This window comes from Schistocerca nitens, chromosome 3, assembly GCF_023898315.1.
Source record: "Schistocerca nitens isolate TAMUIC-IGC-003100 chromosome 3, iqSchNite1.1, whole genome shotgun sequence".
In the NCBI taxonomy this organism is placed as follows: domain Eukaryota; kingdom Metazoa; phylum Arthropoda; class Insecta; order Orthoptera; family Acrididae; genus Schistocerca; species Schistocerca nitens.
Genome location: NC_064616.1, coordinates 592,000,734 through 592,024,774, shown reverse-complemented (window position 1 = coordinate 592,024,774; position 24,041 = coordinate 592,000,734). Strand labels below are relative to the sequence as shown.

The following is a 24,041-nucleotide window of genomic DNA, read 5'->3' as shown; positions in this document are numbered from 1 at the left end:
CGCCGAATTGCTCAACACGTGGGGCGTGAGGTCTCCACAGTACATCGATGTTGTCGCCAGTGGTCGGCGGAAGGTGCACGTGCCCGTCGACCTGGGACCGGACCGCAGCGACGCACGGATGCACGCCAAGACCGTAGGATCCTGCGCAGTGCCATAGGGGACCGCACCGCCACTTCCCAGCAAATTAGGGACACTGTTGCTCCTGGGGTATCAGCGAGGACCATTCGCAACCGTCTCCATGAAGCTGGGCTACGGTCCCGCACACCGTTAGGCCGTCTTCCGCTCACGCCCCAACATTGTGCAGCCCGCCTCCAGTGGTGTCGCGACAGGCGTGAATGGAGGGACGAATGGAGACGTGTCGTCTTCAGCGAAGAGAGTCGCTTCTGCCTTGGTGCCAATGATGGTCGTATGCGTGTTTGGCGCCGTGCAGGTGAGCGCCACAATCAGGACTGCATACGACCGAGGCACACAGGGCCAACACCCGGCATCATGGTGTGGGGAGCGATCTCCTACACTGGCCGTACACCACTGGTGATCGTCGAGGGGACACTGAATAGTGCACGGTACATCCAAACCGTCATCGAACCCATCGTTCTACCATTCCTAGACCGGCAAGGGAACTTGCTGTTCCAACAGGACAATGCACGTCCGCATGTATCCCGTGCCACCCAACGTGCTCTAGAAGGTGTACGTCAACTACCCTGGCCAGCAAGATCTCCGGATCTGTCCCCCATTGAGCATGTTTGGGACTGGATGAAGCGTCGTCTCACGCGGTCTGCACGTCCGGCACGAACGCTGGTCCAACTGAGGCGCCAGGTGGAAATGGCATGGCAAGCCGTTCCACAGGACTACATCCAGCATCTCTACGATCGTCTCCATGGGAGAATAGCAGCCTGCATTGCTGCGAAAGGTGGATATACACTGTACTAGTGCCGACATTGTGCATGCTCTGTTGCCTGTGTCTATGTGCCTGTGGTTCTGTCAGTGTGATCATGTGATGTATCTGACCCCAGTAATGTGTCAATAAAGTTTCCCCTTCCTGGGACAATGAATTCACGGTGTTCTTATTTCAATTTCCAGGAGTGTAAATCAATAAATAAACAAATAAATAAAGTCTGGGACAGTCTGAAAATGCACTGATGACAATAAAACAAAGTTCAGCGATGATATAAACAGTTCAACTTAACAACTACATGCTTAACTGCAAGCTATGTTCCTGATGTTGTTGACAAGAGTGATAAGATGTTGAAAGAGCCCTTCCATTTTACTGGGAACATTTTGAGAAAGTGAAAGAAAAGCGAAATCACACCATTTGATTGCCTCATTTAATGGGCACAACACAGCCATAAAAACTCCCATTTTGCACTGCGTTGCACATTGATATGAACATTCCCAACATATCAATGCATACATATTACTGCTCCCCATGAATAACAGATCTGTGCCCTATTCAAGAGCACAGTTTTTATTTTTCTGAACAGTTCAATGCAGTCAGTTTTACAAGCTCTGCACAATGTAAACATCAGTAAACCATAACAAATATGGAAGAAATGAGGAAAAATGCTTGACAGTACTTATTTTATCTTTCTCCTTACTTCACAAAAACTACCTACACATGTGATGGAAGCCCTTTTACATTTTGATTTGCCATAGATTATATTACACATGTCTCACAAACAATGTATCAGAGTCTGTTGATAAAATGTTTGTTCTATTAATTATTATGATATTTACCATACTATTAACAACAACAAAAACAATAACAACAACAATCTAAATTATACAGTTCAGAAATTCAAGTATCCTGAAGACATTCAAACAACAGACTAAAGAAACTAATGCCATTAGAACCCGAAAGATTAAGACTGTGCGCCAAATGTCCAAGGACATCTATAATGAAGCATCAATCTCCATTAATGCCAAAATCAGGCATTATAACACTGTGATAAGTTGTCATGCCCTAAGAGCAGCAGAACACAGTTTTACTTGATGTGGGTGAAATAGAGAAAATACATGAAAAAAAAAAAAAAAAACAGAAAAATCATTCAAAAATCTGAGGCTGAAAACGGATGAATATGGGAAATACAGTGTGACCCATAAAGAATTGTCAATATTCATAGATGTTACAGGAATGACAATTAAATGTAAAAAAGTCCAGTAAATATGGGCTCTAAAAGGTGTACCTGAAGAGCTGTGAGCACCTTTTCACTAGAAGATTTGTGTTTCACTATAAGGTGTTTTAAAGTCCATATTCAGTAGACTTTTTTTGCTTCATATGATCATACTTGCCACATCCGTGAATACTGACCATTCCTCCTGGGACATCCTGTATGGACCTATACTAAGGAACAACAAGGAACTCTACAGAAAATTATTTTATGTTGAAAATGCACTCACTTATTACATTTGTGAAATACTGTCTAATGATGATCAGCACTATTTGTATGATTTTACTATTACAGAGATGAATTTTATTTTTCATTTGTGGCTTATAGCTACAATTTTAACATACCTCTGCAACATTATCTAACCAGTACAACTATTGATTCTTCTGAAGAAGACTACTACAGATATCAAAACTGAGGTCTAAGCATTTGACTAAATCTTTCAATTTCTGCAACTGATTGGCTGTATTTCACTATACCCTCATGGAGATTTCATTCTACAGCTGCTGCATCCAATCACATTCAAAATTTCAAAATATAATGCAGAATTAATATTTGTATTGTATAACAGTATTTACGGTGGAAATGAGTGCCACGGTGTTTAATGGGAGAACAAAAAGAGATGAAAGTACGCATCTACACCAAAATTTAGAAAAACAGTTACTTATTAAATATGTTGAAGGAGAAATGAAATGGGGGCAGGGCTTGACAATAATGAATTCTATATGGTGAGATCAATAAATATCATTTTAAAAGGATACACGCGAATAAATTAATTACATTTTTTGTTGTTAGACATGATTAAGTCTTGATCATAGGAAGGCGAAACATTAGTTTAAGTTGAGAGCATTGCACAGTCCATGACAAAATGTAAACATTTTGCACTGATTTGTAATGCAAAAAGTTAATGTATTTGCAGAAACCAAAACAAAATAATTAATGCGGTTTTGGGAGGCAAAAACATAGCTGCAATAATGGAAGGTGAGTATAAACAGTTAAGTCCCTATGGAATAAAACTAATGTACTAAAATAAAGCAAAACAATGCCTGAAATTCAATAAACCAGAAACATAATACAGTGGACTAAAACTCTTTTCATATTCTCATACTTTTCAGTGCTCTGTATTCTGAAATTCGCTTTTGTCTAACACTTGGCAAATATTAAATAAACTGTGGGCCACATTCAAGAAATCACATACTCAATTTTTCCTTACAATGGTACTCTGTTTATACATTTACTTGGCATTTTCGTGGTTATGGCACACTTATTACAGAAACAACATTTACTTTTGGCTTAAATCACATAACTCACCTTTTTGTATGTAATTTCTCCACCAACACCAACACGCCTGTGTCCGATTTTTCTCTCTCTTTCTGATTTATGTCGGCTAATTCCAATGGAAGGTTTGGAACTGCTCGTACCGGCAGCCTCCGATAGGGGCTACAAGCCACAAGAAAAGATAATTAGTCAAGTGTTATAATACGTTTTGAAATGAGAAATAAATTAAAATGGTGTACAAGCTGACATCACATACACTTACAAACTTCAACACTGTCCAATGAAAACAATTATTCACAACTGAGGAAGAGAAATAATCACCAAATGGTACCACTACTTTTTTTAAGACTACACTCCTGTTCCAGTACACATTTGAAAAGCTATAAACTGATATGTGTAATGAACTCGGGATCTTAATAATAAAAATAGAGCGCTGAAAAAAATCTGTAGCTACTAGTGATGATGGAGGTCATAGCCGAAGTAGTAGTATACACAACAATAAGGGCGATGAATTAACTGCTTGTATTCATTAATAATGGATTTGCAAAATTTGGTGTAATTACTTCAGCCAACATTTACTGTAAAATGTCAAAGTGGTTGAGAAGTAAAAAAATCATGAAGCAAAGACAGTTGTTTCAATACAACAATGGTCTGCCCAAGTGCACATCAAAATTTCTACTCAAAAGTAAACACAAATGAACAAGTCACTTGAACACTTGGCATATATCATCATCATCATCATCATCTTCATCAACTGTGAAGAATATAATATGCACACTTCTACACTTGCTACCTCTTTTGTATTTACATATTACTCCATTTGAACACACTACTGCACACAGCAGAGTTTGGCAATGGCAGGGTCAATGAACTACAACTTTTTAATGTTTTTACTGAGAAGTAATTGCTGAAGTTCACTGCAACCACATGGATAACTTTTCTAACATCTGTCTCAATGAGAATATCTTTCTCCAATCACCAATGCTTAACTAGATGGATAAAATGCTAGTCTTCTGTGATCTTCTCTGGATGATTTGTTTCCTCATTTTAGTAACAGAAATAAGAAATACTGAGCCCACTGACACACTATGTGCCCAAAAACCTCCAGATGTCTAGTGCTGTTTGTTTCAAAGATGTCACTGCTTTCATCTTCAAGGAAAGCTTTCTATCTATCTGACAGAATAAGGCCACACAGTAAAATGAGAAATTCAGGCCCTCACATAGGTATTTGTCCATCTTCATCACACTTTCTGTAAACTGGAAGAATAAATAACAAAATACTGGTGCACTGTACTTATGAAGGCTTGTAGTGTACAAATGTAGATGTAAATGGTCCATTGTGAAAGATGAAGGGTTCAAACAGATGCCTATGTATCAAATGTCCAGAATCTTTCTGTTTGACTTCTTTATCCATCTGATGTAATGAGTCATATTTCTGTTCTTATTTGGGGTTTTTCAGTCAGTCATCTCACTGCCAGCCACTTAAAACTGATGGTACCTAATCAGGTAGAAGTATTCCATTCAATAACCACAGCTCTATTTATGTGTTGATACTTCTTATCAACAGTCCTAATCATAATAGCAATTATCCTCAGTTACTAACTAGTCTAACTGGGTTTCCTTCAATTTCTTCAGCATGGCTGTATCAGCATCTTTTTGTCATTTGATTCTGTTAACCTATATACTTAAAGGCCCATTTCTATTTTATTCTGTCAACACAGCCTCTCACTATCAGAGCCTATTGCTTTGGCACTTGTGTAATGTTGTACATAGTCCCTTCATCATATACACACAACAAAAAAAGTTTAGCATCAACCCAGTTCCCAGAACTTCTGCAGATAGATGTTGACTGTGGATACTGCATCACAGACACAGTCCTTTTGACTGTTGTGAGATGTCACTAAACCTTCCCAAAGATGCACGCAGCAACATGCCAAATGGACCGCTCTGGATTGGCATCACGCACTCTTCACCGATGAGTGCCACATGTGACTTCAACCAGACAATCGTTGGAGACGTGTTTGGAGGAAACCCGGTCAGGCTGAACACCTTAGACACACCGTCCAGCGAGTGCAGCAAGGTGGAGGTTCCCTGCTGTTTTGGAGTGGCATTATCCGGGGTCGACGTATGCTGCTGGTGGTCATCCATATCGGCAGCATATCGACGAGGCATTCGTATTCATGGATGACAATTCGTGCCCCCATTGTGCACATCTTGTGAATGGCTTCCTTCAGGATAATGACATCATTCGACTAGAGTGGCCAGCATGTTCTCCGGAAATTAACCCTATTGAACATGCCTGGGATAGATTGAGAAGGGCTGTTTATGGACAACATGACCCACAAACCACTCTGATGGATCTATGTCAAATTGCCGTTCAGAAGTGAGACAATCTGGACCAACTGGATATAAGAGGTACCGATGTGTACAGCATTCTGGACCACCGCCTCTGAAGGTCTTGATGTATGGTGGTACAACATGCAATGTGTGGTTTTCATGAGCAATAAAAAGGGCAGAAATGATGTTTATGTTGATCTCTATTCCAATTTTCTGTACAGGTTCCGTAACTCTCGGAACCGAGGTGATGCAAAACTTTTTTTTGCTGTGTGTAATTAACCACAACAGACTTTGGAAGTGAGACAGTCTAACCTTGTCACTGTTTATATTTCTCAACAATTACTTTTGACCCTTTTTGGCACTGTCCTGCTGTTTTATCATATACGTCCACTAACAAACTGCAGTTCTTGTATTAAATTATAACTTCTCTTTTCACAATTTTTGTATTAACAGAGACAGGAGGAGGGATCCTGGGGGGGGGGAGGAGGAGAGAGAGGGAGAGGGGAGAGGGGAGAGGGAGAGAGGGAGGGAGGGGAGGGAGGGGAGGGAGGGGGGAGGGGGGAGGGAGGGAGGGAGGGAGGGAGAGAGGGAGGGGGAGGGGGAGAGGGAGGGGGAGAGGGAGAGGGAGGGGGAGGGAGAGAGAGGGGGGGGTCACACACACACACACACACACACACACACACACACACACACACACACACACACACACACACACACACATTCAGCTTATAGGTGGTTAATGCAGCAGTTTGGACAAAAAGTGTTGATACTACAAGCAATATACAACTAGTATTGTAATTTCCTTAAATCATCAAGTGAAAATGAAGCCTGCAACACACAATGTGTGAAACAGCCAAGTTTTAGGATGGAATGGAATGTGGTTTTTAGAGACAGCAGTTAGCTTGTAATAAAATAAGGACATGATGGTAGACTTTCCGACATGGAGGACATTGGCACCAAAATACATTCTACATGATTCTTTTGTGGACGATTTAAGGATTACTAGCATAAGAAAGGAAAATGATGGCATACTACAAGCGGACACTGCATTTCCCCTATAACAAAATATGCCCGTGGCAAGAAAAGCAAAAGATTAGCAATGAATCTAGAAACAGAGCGGGAATTTACAGAAGGCACTTGCCACTTTACAACTACTCCTTCCACCCATTCCCAACTGAAGAAAAAAAAAACTCTGCAAAGTATCTGTCTTCTCAGAATGTTCTAAATAATTGTATAAATTTATTTGCTGTTGCAACAAAGATCTACTTGTGAAGTGAATGTAATACTATTTGGAGAACCATACGACCCACCTAGGGCTTTGAACTTTAGGGTCAGAGTTCACTGTAGTTTTATGGGAAAGGAGTGACTAATGTTTGGAAGTTGTACAAGTTTAACCACTTGTTAGTGTTTCATCTTGCAGCCCCCTATTATCTCAGCACACTGCAACCCATAATGCTAAGGTTCAGTAACACCCACAGTTTCTAGTAAAAAACCAAGAGCCCAAGTCTCTGTAGAAGATGATACTCCACCACTAAAGAGAAAAGTACAGGATGTCCACAGTAGTCCGAGACTATTTTGCCATCCTACTCAAGCCAGTTTGAGGTGATCACTACCTGGAGGCATGCAGAGCCAAAAGGAAAGTTGAGGCTCCCCTCCTAATCCTCACAATTTAGTTTCTTTTACAGTCCTGACAGTCATGTAGACGTAAGTTAACTACATGGAGTTAGCTGGTATCACAAAATTCCTGTAATATTACTTGACTCATACATCCTAATTCATCTATCACGTTGTCATATTACACCATCTATTTCGATTTCTTCACTACTTATTCTTTAATTAATCAACTGTTTATAAAAAAGTATTTTGAGCAAGAAAACTGAATATCTAGATTATGAAGTCTCGTCAGATGGGTGCCCCATCTTAAAAGGAAGTTAGGAAATGAAATGTAAGAAAGGGAAACAACTGTTAATTACCATACCCTATGAAAAATGACAAGGTATGGAGACACACACACACATTCAGATTATAGACGGATAACGCAGCACAGTTAGGACAAGAAGTATTGATGCTATGAGCAGTATACAACGAGTATTGTAATTCCATTATATTTAACAGCTGGCAATGTATGTGGTGAATGATCACTGATTGTGTATTCAGACAACAGTGGGTCTACCAACTTATGTATTTGCAATACATATATTTGTTGAAGTTGAACCTCAACTGAAGGTCTCTGCACCAATCACAGGGCCAGTGCAGGTCTTTTTGCATTTGATACATTTATGTGATGCCAAGGCTGCCCTACACACAAAGGTGTCATCAGTGAACTGCCCCATTGAGTTTCCAATGGCAACTGCCATTTATATACATAGTGTGAACAATAACTGTCCTATAATATTCTCTTTGGGGTATGATTGAAGTTACTTTCTCGCCATTAACAACGATGTGTCAAATTCTATTTGTCAAAAAATCTTCATTCACAAAGCTGGTCCACTATTCCACAAGCGTGTGCATGAAAATATGATAATGTAGGGACCACTTTCTGGAGGTCAAGGGACATGGCATCAGTGAGGGCTACCCTATGGCTCTCAGAGAACAACAGAACATGATGAAATTCACTAAACTGCTGTTTGTGGAATTCAAGTACATTTCTACAAGAGGATTTCAGTCTCCAGTAATATCACAATACACAAGTATAAAACATGTCCCATAATTCTACAACAGATTATTGGTGATGTAGGTCTACAGCTGCATGCATCTATGCAACGAGCATCTCAAAAGATGGGACTGTGTCTTTCTCTGGTAAGTTTAACCACTTAACACTGCTGTGACTCATCATAAATTGCTGTTAAGCTGCATGTCCACTAGCAAGTAAACTTCTGCATGTCCCTTGCAGAAGCTATCTCTGCAAAGTTATTTGTTGTGGAAACACCCTCAGCAAGTTGACTTTCACAAGTTCTGTCTACTTGCAGAAGCAGCTCCTGCAAGTTAGTGGAAACGGTCTTGCATCCTCAAATTTGTCAGATGCTGAAAGTTTTTCTCAAATTTACAGACGTTTTGCGAGTTCAATACCAGTACGACAATGTCATTGTGGAAAAGGAGATTGTTGCAGAGACAGATGAATCTAAACAAATGTACCAATGGAATCCATGAACATATATATTTTGTCACCATCAGGCCAAGGAAATGAGAAAAAATTAACCAATTACTTTGTTTCACCAGAAGGGAAAGTAGCATGGCAGTAGAGGCGACTTTAAATTTTAGTTGACTTTTAACCTTAGTGCAAACATAAATGCCTGTGTGGGGTTGATGGTCCCCCATCGGGCACCTCCTCAAGTGGTGGATTGGAGAACATCCTCCACATATGGAGGGTACCAGGGAAATCAAATACTTGGGGGGGGGGGGGGGGGGGGGGGACCAAAACCAGCAGGTATGAGGGACAATGGCTTGGAAGAAAGACAGAGGAGCCTCCAACCATCAACTGCTGACTTGCAGTCAGTAGAGGGATCTACAAAGGCTAAGGATGTTCCCCTGAAAATGGAAACAGCAACCGAGCAAGCTGTAAGAGGCGCCCCCTCAAATGGTTGGACGGAAGATTAACAATCTTTCCCTGTAAAAATCACTTGTTGCGAATGCTAACAAAGGAATAAGCCAGACAGATAGTTTGATCATGACCCCAGCAAACAAATAAAGGATAAGAGATATGTACAAAGAAACATGGAATGTGCGGAGCCTATACCAAGCTGGAGCCTACGGCAGCTGCTACAGTAACTAAACAATTATGGTATAAAACTATTGGCTCTCCAGGAAATTAGGTGGAAGGGAAAAGACATAATAGACTCAGGAAATTTCGCAATTGCTTTAGTGGCGGGAGGACAAATACCTTTGGTACAGTTTTGTGGTCGCTAAAGGACTGAAACATGCTGTAATGCACTTCGAACCAATCGATGAACAGATGTCCATATTAAGATTAAGGGGAAAATGTTTCAACATAATTATAAATGTACATGCATCCACAGAGGAGGTAGATGAACAACAGAAGGATGAGTTTTGTAGCAAAGTAGAGCAGTTGTATGATCAGGCTCCTAAACATGATATTAAGATCTTAATAGGAGACTTGAATGCAAAAATAGGAAAAGAAGAGGCTTATCAGCCAATTATAGGAAGAAATAGCCTCAATGAGATATCAAATGACAATGGAATTAAGGTTGTGGATTTTACTATAAGTAAAAACATGACTTTCAGCAGTACATGGTCTCCACACACCAATATACACAAAGAAACATAGATGTCACCAGATGGACAAACTAGAAATCTGATAGACCATATATTGAATGACAGGAGGCACGGTTCAGACATAATGAATGTTAGGAGCCAATGTGGAGCTGACTGCAATTCAGACCATCATCTAGTGAGAATTAAGTACAGGCAAAGGATCTCACTAAACAGAAAGGCCACAAACAGAAAAGTTTTGACATTAAGAAACTAAAGTCAGAAGAAATACGGAGAGCATATCACGCAAAAATAGAAGAGGGGATTAAGAATGATACCGACGCATCAAATGAACATACATAAATAATGTGGAAACAATGTAAGACTGCAATTCTCCAGGCAGGTTTTGGGACATGTACAGGCTCAAATGAAGGTAGATTGGTTTGATGAAGAATGTATGAGAAGAATTGAGGAGCGTAACACAGCACAAATGTAATAATTTCAGAGAACAACTAGAGCAAATCTGAATGAATATAATGAGAAGTGCCGTGTAGCTAAGAGGGTTTGCAGAAAGAAGAAAAGAGCACTAGAAAAGAAAAAATGGAAGAAATTGAACAGCTAGGAGAAGAAAAGCAAGTACATGAAATGTACCAAAAGATTAAAGAAGGAAAGGCTAGGTTTCAAGTCAGAACAAATACATGTAGAAACAAAGAAGGGGATTTGATAGGAGAGAGTAATAAAATACTTGACAGATGGTCAGAATACTTCCTAGAGTTACTGAACCCAGAAGTAGAAGGATTAGAACTGGTGGAAATAAGTTGTTATGGACCAGAGTTCTTAACACCAGAACCCACACTGGAGGAAGTCATACAAGCCATTAAGACCTTAAAAAATAACAGGGCACCTGGAGAATATCAGATCCAGACAGAACTTCTCAAATATGGTGGGGGGGAAGCATTGTGGAAAGCAATACATAAAGTAATACTGAACATCTGGCAGGAGGAGAGCATGCCAATGGAGTGAAAAATGGCTATTATGTGCCCCATACATAAAAAAGGAGATTAAAAACTGCCAGAATTACCGAGGAATATCCCTGCTAAATACTACATATAAAGTGTTCTCCAAGATCCTAATTAGGAGGCTTACTACCTATGTGGAAGAGAGAATTGGAGACTTTAGAAGAAATAGGTCAACAACTGACCAAATATTCACATTATGCACACTACTTGAAAAATGTTATGAACATCAAATAAACATAAATCAAGCCCATGACAGTATCTCAAAAGTGACAGGGCAGAATGTGATGGAAGAGGCAGGAATACCTAAGAAGCTCGTTAAACTTACTACGATGACCCTCAGTGAAACTGACTAAAGTAAAAATATAGGGCGAAATCTCCAGAGAAGTGGAAGTGAAGAAGGGACTGAGACAGGGTGACAATATCTCCTCACTGTTACTCAACCTCTGCCTAGAAAAAGTCATAAGTCAGATAGAGATAAATAGAGGAGGAACCATTTTTAATCATTCACTGCAGTACCTGGCCTACGCTAATGATGTGGTATCATTCGCACGAAACACCGCTGTGCTGGCTGATGCCTATCAACAACTACAGAGAGGTGCAAGGGAACTGGGCCTGGTAGTCAATGTTGACCAAATACATGGCAATGACCAACCAGCGAAACCTACCAAATCTCAGGATAGCCAACAAGGAATTTGAAAGGGTGAGAGACTTCAAGTACCTTGGATCGACTATCACAGACACAAATAACATCAGCAGTGAGGTGAAAGCTAGAATAGCAGCAGGCAACAGATGCTACTCTGCCACACTACCCACTTCTATCACGAAAATCTAAAATCATCATTTACAAAACAATTATGAGACCAGTTGTTATGTAAGGTGCAGAGACATGGACCATGACAGCAAATGAGGAAAAGATCCTTAACGTTTGGGAGAGAAAGGTTCTGCATAAAATATATGGCCCAATATACAAACAAGAAGATTGGTGCATCCGTACAAATGCAGAATTAGAACAACTTTTCGAAGAACCTGACACTGTCACTACCATTAAAATAAGAAGACTGCGATGGGCAGGACACGTGGTCAGACTGGAGGAAGACAGAACATGTAAGAAGATTTTTGATGGCAAGGCTGGAGGCAGACGATAGAAGGGACGTCCCAGAGAGAGATGGGTGGATGGAATTGAAGAGAACATGAAAAAGCTGGGTATCAGAGGATGGAGACGGAAAGCCATGGACCAGATAGAATGGAAGGATATTGTGACGCAGGCCATGGCCCTCCAAGGGCTGTAGAGCCGAGCCGAGCAGTAGTAGTAGTAGTAGTAGTAGTAGTAAACATAAATGCATTATGTTTGTAACAAATGATGTTTGCAGAAATTGAAGAGTAATTAAAATACAATCTCTTAGTGATGTAGCTTACAGCATTTTTGTATCCTGTGTTTGAATGCATTACCTTTGTAATAAAAGTAATAAATACCATTTGCAAAAGTTGAAGAACAATTTAAAGGTGATCTCTTGGTGATACAGCTTGTAGTATTTTTGTGTCCCGGTTCGGAACATTTCATTGTTCAATACACAAGAGATTTTTGAAAACTGCGTATGACATTCTCATGAAGTTTTTAATCTGAGAGAAATCCTCTGATTTTAATTCATTCAATAGTGATTCTTGATAAATATCTACACCTCTGTATCCATTTCTTCACCCAAACATTTCTTTTACCTTAGCTTTTTGATATTTGTCACAAATTTTCTTCAGCAGCAATAACAAATCATCTTGCCCAAGTGACTTCCATAAGTAAACTTGTGCAGGTTTTCGTTCTAATATGAACACCACAGCAAGTGCTTGGAGAAGTTACTTGCTGAATGACATGCACCTTTACAATGGCGACAAATTCTTTCACAGAATGTATATAGAACTGTACAGGTATCTCATCAGGTCTACCACCTTTTCTCTGCAGATGAATTTTAGTTGATTTCTTACATCACTGTCTCAATATTTATTATTCTCACATAGGAGTAGCAACTGAAAGAAGGAACTATAGCATGATTTTGCTCTGTGAAACAATTTTGTAAGACAAAATTGTTGAGGCTTTCGTGGCCACTTGTTGACAAACTGCCTATAGGCTTCTGTCTCGGGTTCTTCGGCCGACGTTCATCTAATGATTTTTCTGACGTTTCGCCAGCACGAGTGGCTGGCATTGTCAAAGCTTCACCCTCCACCGGCAATGGAGGGTGAAGCTTTGACAATGCCAGCCACTCGTGCTGGCGAAACGTCAGAAAAATCATTAGATGAACGTCGGCCGAAGAACCCGAGACAGAAGCCTATAGGCAGTTTGTCAATTTTGTAAGAGTGAATTCATTATTTCAGTTTCAGTAACAGTGCATCACAGACAGTGTGCATAGATGAGTGTCACCCATTAGTGAATTTACACAAGAAAAAATTACTTAAATTTTTTCCAGATTGGTAGATAGACTCATACTTTTGAATATACTGAACACCGATCTCTATGCTCTCTTTGTGCTCATTTTGGTTTCATTCAGATTTTGTTTGTGAAATGTGTTTTGGCTTTGTTTACATCTACAATGAAGTTGTATCTGCTTTTCCTGGCTACTTAACCACAGCTGACTTTCCCCATTCTTCACAACCTTAATCAGCATGTTTCTGCCTAAGATGCTGGTGAATACTCTTCAATTTTATATAAAGATACTACACATTTTCAGTCCCAATGATGAATGTTTGAGGTTACCTGCTCAGGTAATCTACAAGGTGATCTTTCGAGTTGACATGGGTCATGTATCACCTACACAGTGCCATAGACAACACAGACTTGCATGGTGTGGATCCAGAGTCAACTGGGACACTAAGTGGCATTCTGTGGTATTCAGCAATGAGTCTCACTATTATCTGTGGTAGTCAAATTGACACTAGTGTGACCATAGATGATCTGATGAAATGTGACAGGAAGCAGTGATTATTGATACCCACACCCCTCAAACTCCTAAAATTATCGCGTGGGGAACTAATGGATATAACAACAGAACTGATGTAGTAATTGTTGAATGTTCACAAGTTTGTACAAAGAATGGTAACACTTTTTGTTATACCCTTAAGATAAAATAACCAAATGCCATATTCCAGCAGTTAATTCAACAAACAACTTGAGGAATGGCCTGCCCAATCCCCTGACTTGTCATCCACAGAGAATGTCTGGGGTGCAATGGGATTTGTGCTTGTGGGGGATCACATTTCATACTGACGTTGATGACAGACATCAGTTCCACACTGAATCAAAGTTTAATAATTTAACAGTAATTATGTGATGAATATCTCCACCAGTTTGACAAATATCAGAGTGATGCTTCATGGTATACCATTTAAATTTCCACCACTTTATTTTCCTGAGAGACTCCATTACTCATCTAACATGGAGCTCCAAGAGTCCAATATACTCAACCACAGCATTTGTCTAAATCTTTCAGAAATGTCGCCCCATTCCCAAAAGATACAGCACCACATTAAGCTCAGATGCAAAGGGGGCCACACAACAGTTTTGCACATGGAGGGGGGGGGGGGTGAGATAGGGAGTATTTTAATATTTTGAAAGATGATTGAAGACTTACGTGGCCATTAAAAAGTTTCAGTTACAATCCAGTTAAAAATGTATGACGTTTCAATCATTTTCTTGAAAGAAAAATACCTGACTACATTAAATTTTTGTCTTTGCCTGGGAGCTAGGGGTGGGGGTGGGGGGTGCGTGGCCCTCTTTGTCCAAATGTACTGCCTAACAATGAGCAGCATCTCATGTATGGACTTTATTTCTAAGAGGACGGTGCCATACGAGTACCAACATGAGTCTTCCTTCCATCCAGGAATTTGTGACCCCACCACTATCTGTCATACATCCTCAGGTGAGAACAAACTGGCGAAGGCATATTATAAGGGGCAGCAACATGCAATGCTGGAGCCACTAGTGGTATCACAACCATTGCCTCATGTGCTTCACTACTGCCATGATCCAAGGCAGCAGTCTAAGGCTTGTAGACTGTGTCTAAAGTCACTTCCAGCTGTTTTCAGACAGCAACCAAACTGCCCTTCATTCTGCACAAAAGTACAGTTCCATTCAGCTTTCACTACATACAACAACTGCTTGTTTCAGCTGGAAGATCACAGCTTCCAGCATGTAACTCTAGTAAACATTCTTGCAACATCATCAAGACAAGATTGTATGTATTTTGTAAATGTGCTGTGGACATGAAACTGCTCTCAAAGAGATTTTATTTTCTGATTTATCAGTCTATCAGGCACCACTATACATCTTCCATACATATGTCAACAGACTACACTATGTTCCTTCAGTGGTCATTAAAACAGGAGTAAGAAAAGATACTGAAAAGCCAAATTGCAATACTGAATTTAATTTTTTGTCAATATAAGTGCATAATAGGACTTGGGTCATGAACATCATTTTCTTGAACATTTCCAGACAGAGATTCCTGCGTAAGTATTATTGACCTTTAATAAAAACTACATATATTACATGTGGGGTTTGTGCAGACTTGCATTTCTCATAAGCTGCTTACTATTTCCGATTACTATTTCTGATAGTACTGGACAACCAGGTAGTTAGGACTTAAAATGATGTTATAGCATGGGCATACAAGGTGGTCTTCTCTGTGTAATTCCTAGTATTTCAGATGTAGAAAAGGTATTTGCAGTCAAGAAGTGAAGTGAATGCTGGAGCAACAGTAAGAAATAATGTGAATATCACAGTTCATGATACAGAAACTTGTAGTTTGGCGGCTTCATTGACAGACTGATAAACTACATGGCAGCAGGATTTTTGTTTGTGTTAATTTGTTTAATCTGTCCAAAACACAAAATTAACAGAACCAACACTTCACAGTTCTATACAGGATTTTGTCAGCGCACTTTACTGCTTAACATTCCATACAAAGGCATTCCCCTTCAATGTTCATCTGCATCCTGTGAGGGAGGAAATCTGTAAGTTGAGTAATAAATCTCTCATTTTCCGCTATCTCCCTCAGGCAGCTAGTGCCCAGTTTTGAAGATCATCACTGGTTCTTGTCGTGGAGTCTATTTTGCTCCGCTCATTCATTTTCAACGAGGTGGAGGTCTGGTGCAGGAGGAGGCCAGTCAAGAAGACAAATCTCATTCTGTTCTGCAAACCACACCTACACCATACTTGATGTCCATATTGGAGATTGACGTTAATGGAAACAAACCAATTCTTCAGAATATAGTTGTCACACTGATAGGTTTGTAACATTACCCAAAATGTGAGTAAAATGGGTTACATCCAGTCAGCCATCTATCCAATGAAGTCACCCAATTCCATGGGAACACCAAGCCCCAAACTGCCACAGACACACGACCACTGCAGGATAAGCCACGGATATATTTGTAGCCAAAACAGACAACAAGCCGCTTATATAATCATAATGTTCCACCATTTACTGTACAAAATACTAATTCGTATAAAAATGTTACATTCCTTCAGTTGAGATAGACATATTCCACAGCAAATGCCAATTAGTGGAGTTGATCATCATGGAGAATCCTTTTGATGGCTATGTGTTTGTTTTATAATCCAGTCTCCTGATGCCAGCATCAAACAATATCAAACAATTCAGGAAACACAATAATATGTTTCAGCTGCACTACATTTTATTACAATATTCGCTGTAATGTGTTTATGAGATCATTATCCTGAACTGGAGTTGCTACATGATAACATTCAGTTTCCACATGCTTACTGGATTCTTAGTATCATTTCATCAATCATTGTGCAGTCCATTAAGAAACTCCATATCATTCCCAAGCATCAAATTCCCTTTCTCTAAAAGAGCAATGATGATGTCATGGATAGCTTGCCAACAATAAGGAATGGATCATGAATAAAGTGGCTGGAATAGAAGCAAGTTGTTTCTGGTATCTGACCTTCAATTATGTGTTGTCATTGGTTACTAAAAAACGAATGGTGTGATAACTTGCTGGGTTAGTGTGTTAGTCAATGCAACAGAATCCCATCATCACATCAGGGGATAATGTCTAACATGATAAATGACTCTAGAATGACATTCCCCTTTGGGTGCAGTGTTCCCAAATGGAAGTTGAACACTTTAGTTTATCTAAACTTGTCCATAGAGGGTTTGGGTTACTAGATCTTAGTTTTTGGAAAAATCTAGGGCAACAATCACCATTCAGTGCTTTAAACTTTCAACTAAAGAGTTGGTGCAGTGACTGCTCAGCAATCAGGATGTCGTGGGTTCAAATCACTGTGCACACTTTCTTACCACATTGAAATTTGAAAGTATTTAACAAAAACTGAAATTTAACTTTACTTTATGAAGTAATTACAGTTCACAAAGAGATTAACAGAACAATAATACAAAAGATATGTGTTACGATTATCCATATTTTCAATAAATGAGGCCTAGTGACCTTAACCCTTTTATTTGAGTTACTTTTGAGTGGACCACAATCAGTGTTTCAAGGTACACAGAAATCTGAGGGTCACTGAGTGTAGTCTCTCCTTGACAGAATTCAGTAATAAACTATAATCATAAGAAAACTTCAGTGCTCATTCTCCTGTTGCTGTGCAGATATAATTATTTTTGCCAAAGTCACAGCCATCATATGTGTGTGGGCTAACAGTAAATGTTGCAGCCAGTTTTATTATAATTGCAACCACAAGTAACATTCATATATTTATAGTCTAAAATTTGTACATCTACTGTGGAAAATTAACTGCACATATTTTCCATATGGTACTTGCCTCTTATGGCAACTGGGGAGGGGGTGGGGGGATTATTGTAACTTGACATGGAATCAAACATCTGCCCCTATACATAGAAAGTTTAGCTAATAACAGCACTTTTTTCGCAGCAGAGCTTTTTATCTTCTTGGAACAGGTTCAGAATACAGATATGATTATTTTTGCATAGTATTTAAACTAATAATTCCTCTTCCACATGTTCTCAATGTAATCTGGAAAAAAGGCACACTGCATTTCATTTGTATCAGTGCTGCACTGGACTGAACGGTTGTGATTTTTCACCGCACTTTTTGTGCTGCAAAGTGTGCATATATTTACTGTTCTTTATATGTTCATTTTTCTGCTTCTTCTGTAAGTAATATTTTTATCCTTCCTTAATGTTTCAACATTTATCACATTTATAATATTCCCGCATGTTGAGACACTACTACATTTATATACATTTTTAACAAGAGGACAGATGCTCAGAAAAGCAGAATACTCAACAGAGGTGGTGTCATAATAAACTTTTAAGCTGCACTGCAGAAATTAAGTTGTATGATTAATCTGTCTACAGGCAGTACATTGAAAACACAGTCACGTGAAAGTAGTATGAATAGTAAACATACAGGATGAGTTAGTAGGAAAGGCACACGTTTTGAGGGGGGCAACAGTTGGTGATTCTGAATGAAAATTTCAAATGAACATATGCCCTTTGCTTAACCATATCCGACACATAACTATATGAAAATCTCAGGCGTCAAGTCATTTCTTGGCCACCGAAGTCACCCTATTTTACTTCATTAGATTACTTTTAGTGGCATGGCTTAAGAGTGAGGTCTACAGGCACAGACTCGACACATAGGAGGAACCTCTCACTCCAATTTTACATCCATATGCTCAAGTAAATGACTGTATGAATGAGCAACACAGCAGCTGTCTATAACAGGTGCAAAATGAACTGCAGTCAATGGTGGACTTTTGGAACATATTTTGAGAGGAAATGAACACAATTAAAATATTAGATCACAATGTTTCATTTACTATTAGCTGCATTTGTCCTCTTCCCCACCGTTTTCGTCAGTTTCCTCGGAAACTGTTGAGAACCGGACGTACATTCATATGGTGCTTTTTATTCAGAATCACTAATACTGCCACCTCTTGAGGCATTACCTTTCCTCCTGACTCACCGTGTATAATGTAGAAAGAGAGAGTAAGAAGACAAACAGAACTTGTATTCAGTCAGTAATTCACCAGAAACATACATACCTCAGCTCCCGATGTTCCGGCAACAGCTTCTCCATCTTTACCTGAAACATGGACCAAGGCTTATTCATTGTTATTCTGTAATTTTCCACCATCTTGTGGACCTCTAAATAAATTGGAGTAAGTAAATTAAAGTATGATGATGACAAGGATGTCAAAGAAATCAAATTCTCATTACATACGACATCCATTACAGCATAAAAATACTTGACACACTGATAAGCAAGATGAACAACAGTAACATCTTTGAAGTACCAAATTACAAGAAACTGCCACAGATAACTTAAAACAATCTAGAATTAAAGAATTCATTTTCAAACTGTTTTAGTAATTTGCCTTACATAACACAAACAATGCTTTCAATAACAACACCTGTTATGAAGAATGACAAAAGAACAGAGAAAAACTCATGATTTCTTCACAAGTGATTACAACTGGGAGAGTTGAAAAAAAAAAACAGAAATAATAAGACAATTGGAAAAAAGACAGAGGAGGAAGGTGGGGGGACCAAATTAGAACTGAAAAAATGATGACTGCAATGTAAATACATAAAAACTAATTTTATATGAATGTGTGAAGGTGCAGTTATAAGGGAAAAAACAAGTAGGAGAACTCTAAGGACAAAATTGAAATAAATCCAAGGAAGAATACGACCAAATGAAGAAGTATACTGAATGTAAAATTCTTCCCATGATACCACCAAAAGCCATTAAAATTGTACAACATTAATATTACGAATTCCAAACATAAGATCAATGACAGTGTATGGCACATTAATCTGTATGGCAGGTTCTGCAGGTTTTCCATACAAAAAACAGTTATATTTCGTACAAGGACAGATATATAAATAGCTGTTAGATAATGATCTGCAATTCTATGATACCCACATATACAGGATAACAAATCGCCAACAATAATACGTCTTTTTGAATTCAGTAAAAAGTTATTTTGGAAGTGGGTGACATCATCTTTGAACACACAACTGATGACTTATAAATCGCGAACAAAAATAACAGAACTGAACAAAGAGTATGAATTACTATTTTACCTGAAAGTCATAAATTTTAAGAAAGCTTTTGACACGAAGTACACATTCAACCTACATTAGTAGCAAGGCTACAAATTTCATTAGATTTCAGCAGGGTAGTACCAAGTTGAGAAATAAATGATGAGGTTGACTGTTCTCCATATTTCTTCATATCTCTACACTGGGGAAAAGAAGGATGCATACATGGTAACAGATCAGCAATCAGCTACTTCCATTTTGCTGATGGCATTTTACTCTCAGCTTCTAGAGCAGATAAACTTTAACAACTAATGGAAGAACTTAATAGAGCAAACATGAAAGTAGATCTGAAAATCAGTTATAATTTGACAACTCCAGTTGACCACTGAATGGAAGATGTATGTCTTCTGTTCTATGAAAATGTCACTAATCTTAGTGCTGCTTGACTCATTTAGGACCTACTGTACTTTGACAAACCAACTGCAGAACTGTAGGTTTGATTTAATAATGCACACGATTTTTTTGTTAATGCTCCTGATGGAGTGAGTGTAAATATTGATGCCATAATTTATGGATATCTGCTGCATTCATTTAGGGCTTACTGTGATTTGACAAAACAAACCCAGCAAAAATGTACGTTTGGTGTTTAATAACACACACAGATACCACAATTTATGGACATCCACATTTCTATCTTTATGGTATAATTGTGAATGACTTGTGTAGCACCACAAGAGAAGAAAAAACACTCACACAATTAAACAGACTTAGAAGAAATTGAATAATGGGTAGTGATCAATCTGCACAGTAAAACCAATATGCTCTCAGAGTCAAAGAAGGATAAGAAGTAGTGGTGTTGTAAGTGTGATTATGAAAACTGCCCCCAAACTGTACATAACATTCTGGAACATGTTTAGATTTTGAGAGGTATCTTCCTACAGATGATATATCAGTGAGCCTTGGGTATGCAGTCATTTCCACACTGTTTAATTGATGCAATCAGTATCATTGTCAATTGTCAAATGACCCTTAACAATGAAATCTTACAACCAGTTAAGTTTTTGAACTTAAAGCTACTGAAGATGACTGGATGAATAGGAACAGGAATAAACTGAATAATATGATGGACTGAAGTGCTAAATATTAGTTTTCAAAGCTAAGTTTCCAATGCATCTGAACCAGAAACTTTACAGCTCTGACATGTTAGTGATGCAAGGACTTTTGATTTTGCAAAAATGTGAAAATTAACGGTTGCTCAGTGAACAATGGCGAGATGCATTTTGGTAAATAAAAAAAGGACCAGAAAACAGGCTGGAGTAAAATACTTAATTATGACTTTAATGAAAATGAAATGCAAATGACATTCAAACACATATAAGATAAATACGGGTGCATGTGGCTGAAGACTATAATGCAAAACGAAATTTACAGGAAGCCTTTATCTAGTGGAAATCAAATGGGTGATTATGATCCTAACACCAATAAAGAGCTGTGTTTACTGTTCAGCTTCAACCCATAGAAATGTGCTGGTATTTACAAAAGTTATGGGAATTCAGGTCCACCTGTCATGTAAACAATTGTTTATGCATTAATGCAGACCTGAATTCCTATAATTCAGTTTGCAAACAAGACTGCTGCTAGAGTTTCAAAACCAATATGATAGGCACAAGTATTTTTTTTATTAAATCAATCCAGAGGTAAGTTCCATCACCATATCACAGACACACCAATCTCATCATGATTTCCATCTGAAAAGAATGTTACATAATTGTGTTTATACACACTCTCAACTCACAATAGTTAACAATGTTTAAGGCATTCAGTATGGGTCTGCAGCTATCCTCATATTAAACTTTTATTTATTAGTGAAATGATTATAAATGATGATTTTGTTGTTCATAAAAAATTTCTACCTGTACATTTTTGTTTAAAATTTGTATCCAAATAGATCTTTAGTTTATGTACGATGCCACATAGCTAATACTACCACCTAAATATATGTAGGAATCTCACTTTGCTAAGCACCCAACTAGTATCCTAATATCCAGGGTTAAATTTTATCACCTGTTTTAACAATGTGAATGTCACATCTGGCAATTCTCTGTGTGCATGAGATATTACTGGATCCAACACTGTTCAAATTTCAAATTAAAAATTAGGTTGATCTGTAAACAGCTATATGATCTAGGATCAAGTCAAGAGAGACACCATCTTTAATAAAACCATGCATGTTGTTGTCGTTATCACTTGTCAATCCAACAACTAGTTTGATGCAGCTGTCCATGCTAACCTATCCAATTCAAGTCTTACTTGTTAACTATTACACTATATGTTCATTCAAACCTGCTTATTGTATTCAGGCCTTGGTCAACAATTTTTAATACACCTGCCCTCCCTCATCTCCTCCCCCCCCCCCCCTCCACGCCCCCCAAAAATCAAATGAAGTAATACTTGATACTATTTCTAGTATCTTCACATTTGGAGGGGGTGTCTCCAATTACATCTGTCTAATAGTGTTCTGTCAACAATAATGGAAGAGAGTAGTAAGAGAAATGATTGTTTTTAATATAACAATTCCAAAAATTTGGAAGAACAAGAATATTAAAATTTTTTGACAGTTTTGTGAATCAGAGGAAAACCAATGCAAATGAGACAAACTCATGTAAAGCTGAGGCCACATACAGGATTACCAATATCATTGAGAATTGAGACATATGACTGGAATATCCTTATGTACATGGAAAAAAAGAGCACAGCATGTTATAAGCTCAAATAAATACTGGCTTTGTGTAAATAGGAGCCACTGTGACAACCAAGGCTTAACTGGCCTTTAAAAGACTTGTTACAAAATGAGGTAGCAAGCAGAGAAATAGGTAAGAAACTGCAGTCAGAATGAAATATGAAGGCTAATAGTATTAAATTAGCTAGGCGTTTCTGACAACAGAACAAATGAGATATTGCTGGAGCCTAGTACTGCAGTGCTGAAATAAATTAATATATCTAGTGGAAAAGCTAGAGGACTATTAGATGTCATCCCTTGTGTTTAACCCCAACTCTGGAAGTTACTGGGTAGTTCCATTCATATATCACGGGCTAAAAAATTAATCTTACTGTTATGGAAAATATCCTGTGAACTTTTGGAATTCAAATAATTTTTTTCCTAATAAACTGCACATGTAGTGGTTCAATGAGGATTTGAAAGAAATACAAATTATTGCTACAAAAAACACTGCCTGTCCTGCCCTCTTGCAACTGAATGCTGACACCACATCTCACATTTTCATTATATCTCATGGTGAGAACTGTCAACCTTCCTCAACAAGACATGTAGAACAAATATACAACCTGAGGCAACCGTTCTATACTTTTATTGCATCTAAGCATAGTAACTACATACAAACAAGATCATCGTCTTTTTCTTCAGTCACTGAAACCTGACTGATTCTTATGTGAGTTACTGTTCAAACTTGGTTATGTTAACTAGCAATGAGTTGTTCTAATAATGCAATATCAATTCCATGGAATTTCACATATACTGCAAAATATACATTTTCTCACAATTTTAGAGAAATGCAGATATCACCCAGTTCACCTGAACTGTCCACAACACCTTATATATTCTGTATTTTTGAATTCTTTGTTTTCATTGTGTTGTTGTGGTCTTCAGTCTGAAGACTGGTTTACACGGCTCTCTATGTTAGTCTACCCTGTGCAAGCCTCTTCATCTTTGAATAACTACTGGAACCTACATCCTTCTGAATCTGCTTACTGTATTTATCTCTTGAACTCCCTCTACAACCCTCCCCCCCCCCTCCCCCCTCATTCTCCAATAGTAAACTGGTGATGTCTTAATGTTTCAAAATGTGCCCTATCAACCAATCCCTTCTTCTTGTCATGTTTTGCCACAAATTTCTTCTCTCTCCAATGCTGTTCAGCACCTTCGCATCAGTTATGTGATCTACCAATCCAATCTTCAGCATTATTCTATA

At 38.5% G+C, this 24,041-nt stretch overlaps 1 protein-coding gene across 8 annotated transcripts in view; it reads right to left on the bottom strand.

Annotated features, from left to right (window-relative positions):
- LOC126248507 (phosphatidylinositol 4-phosphate 5-kinase type-1 alpha-like) overlaps positions 1-24,041 on the bottom strand; it is a 300,192-nt gene that overhangs the window by 261,464 nt on the left and 14,687 nt on the right. For all 8 annotated transcript variants that reach the window (XR_007545495.1, XM_049949546.1, XM_049949548.1 and 5 more), the window contains exons 2-3: positions 19,050-19,090; positions 3,477-3,605 (exon numbers count right to left, since the gene is read on the bottom strand). Coding sequence is in view for 7 of the 8 variants with exons in the window: in XM_049949546.1 (XP_049805503.1) it covers positions 3,477-3,605; positions 19,050-19,090 (170 nt within the window). In the remaining variant the exon portion in view is untranslated. The remainder of the gene's footprint in view (positions 1-3,476; positions 3,606-19,049; positions 19,091-24,041) is intronic.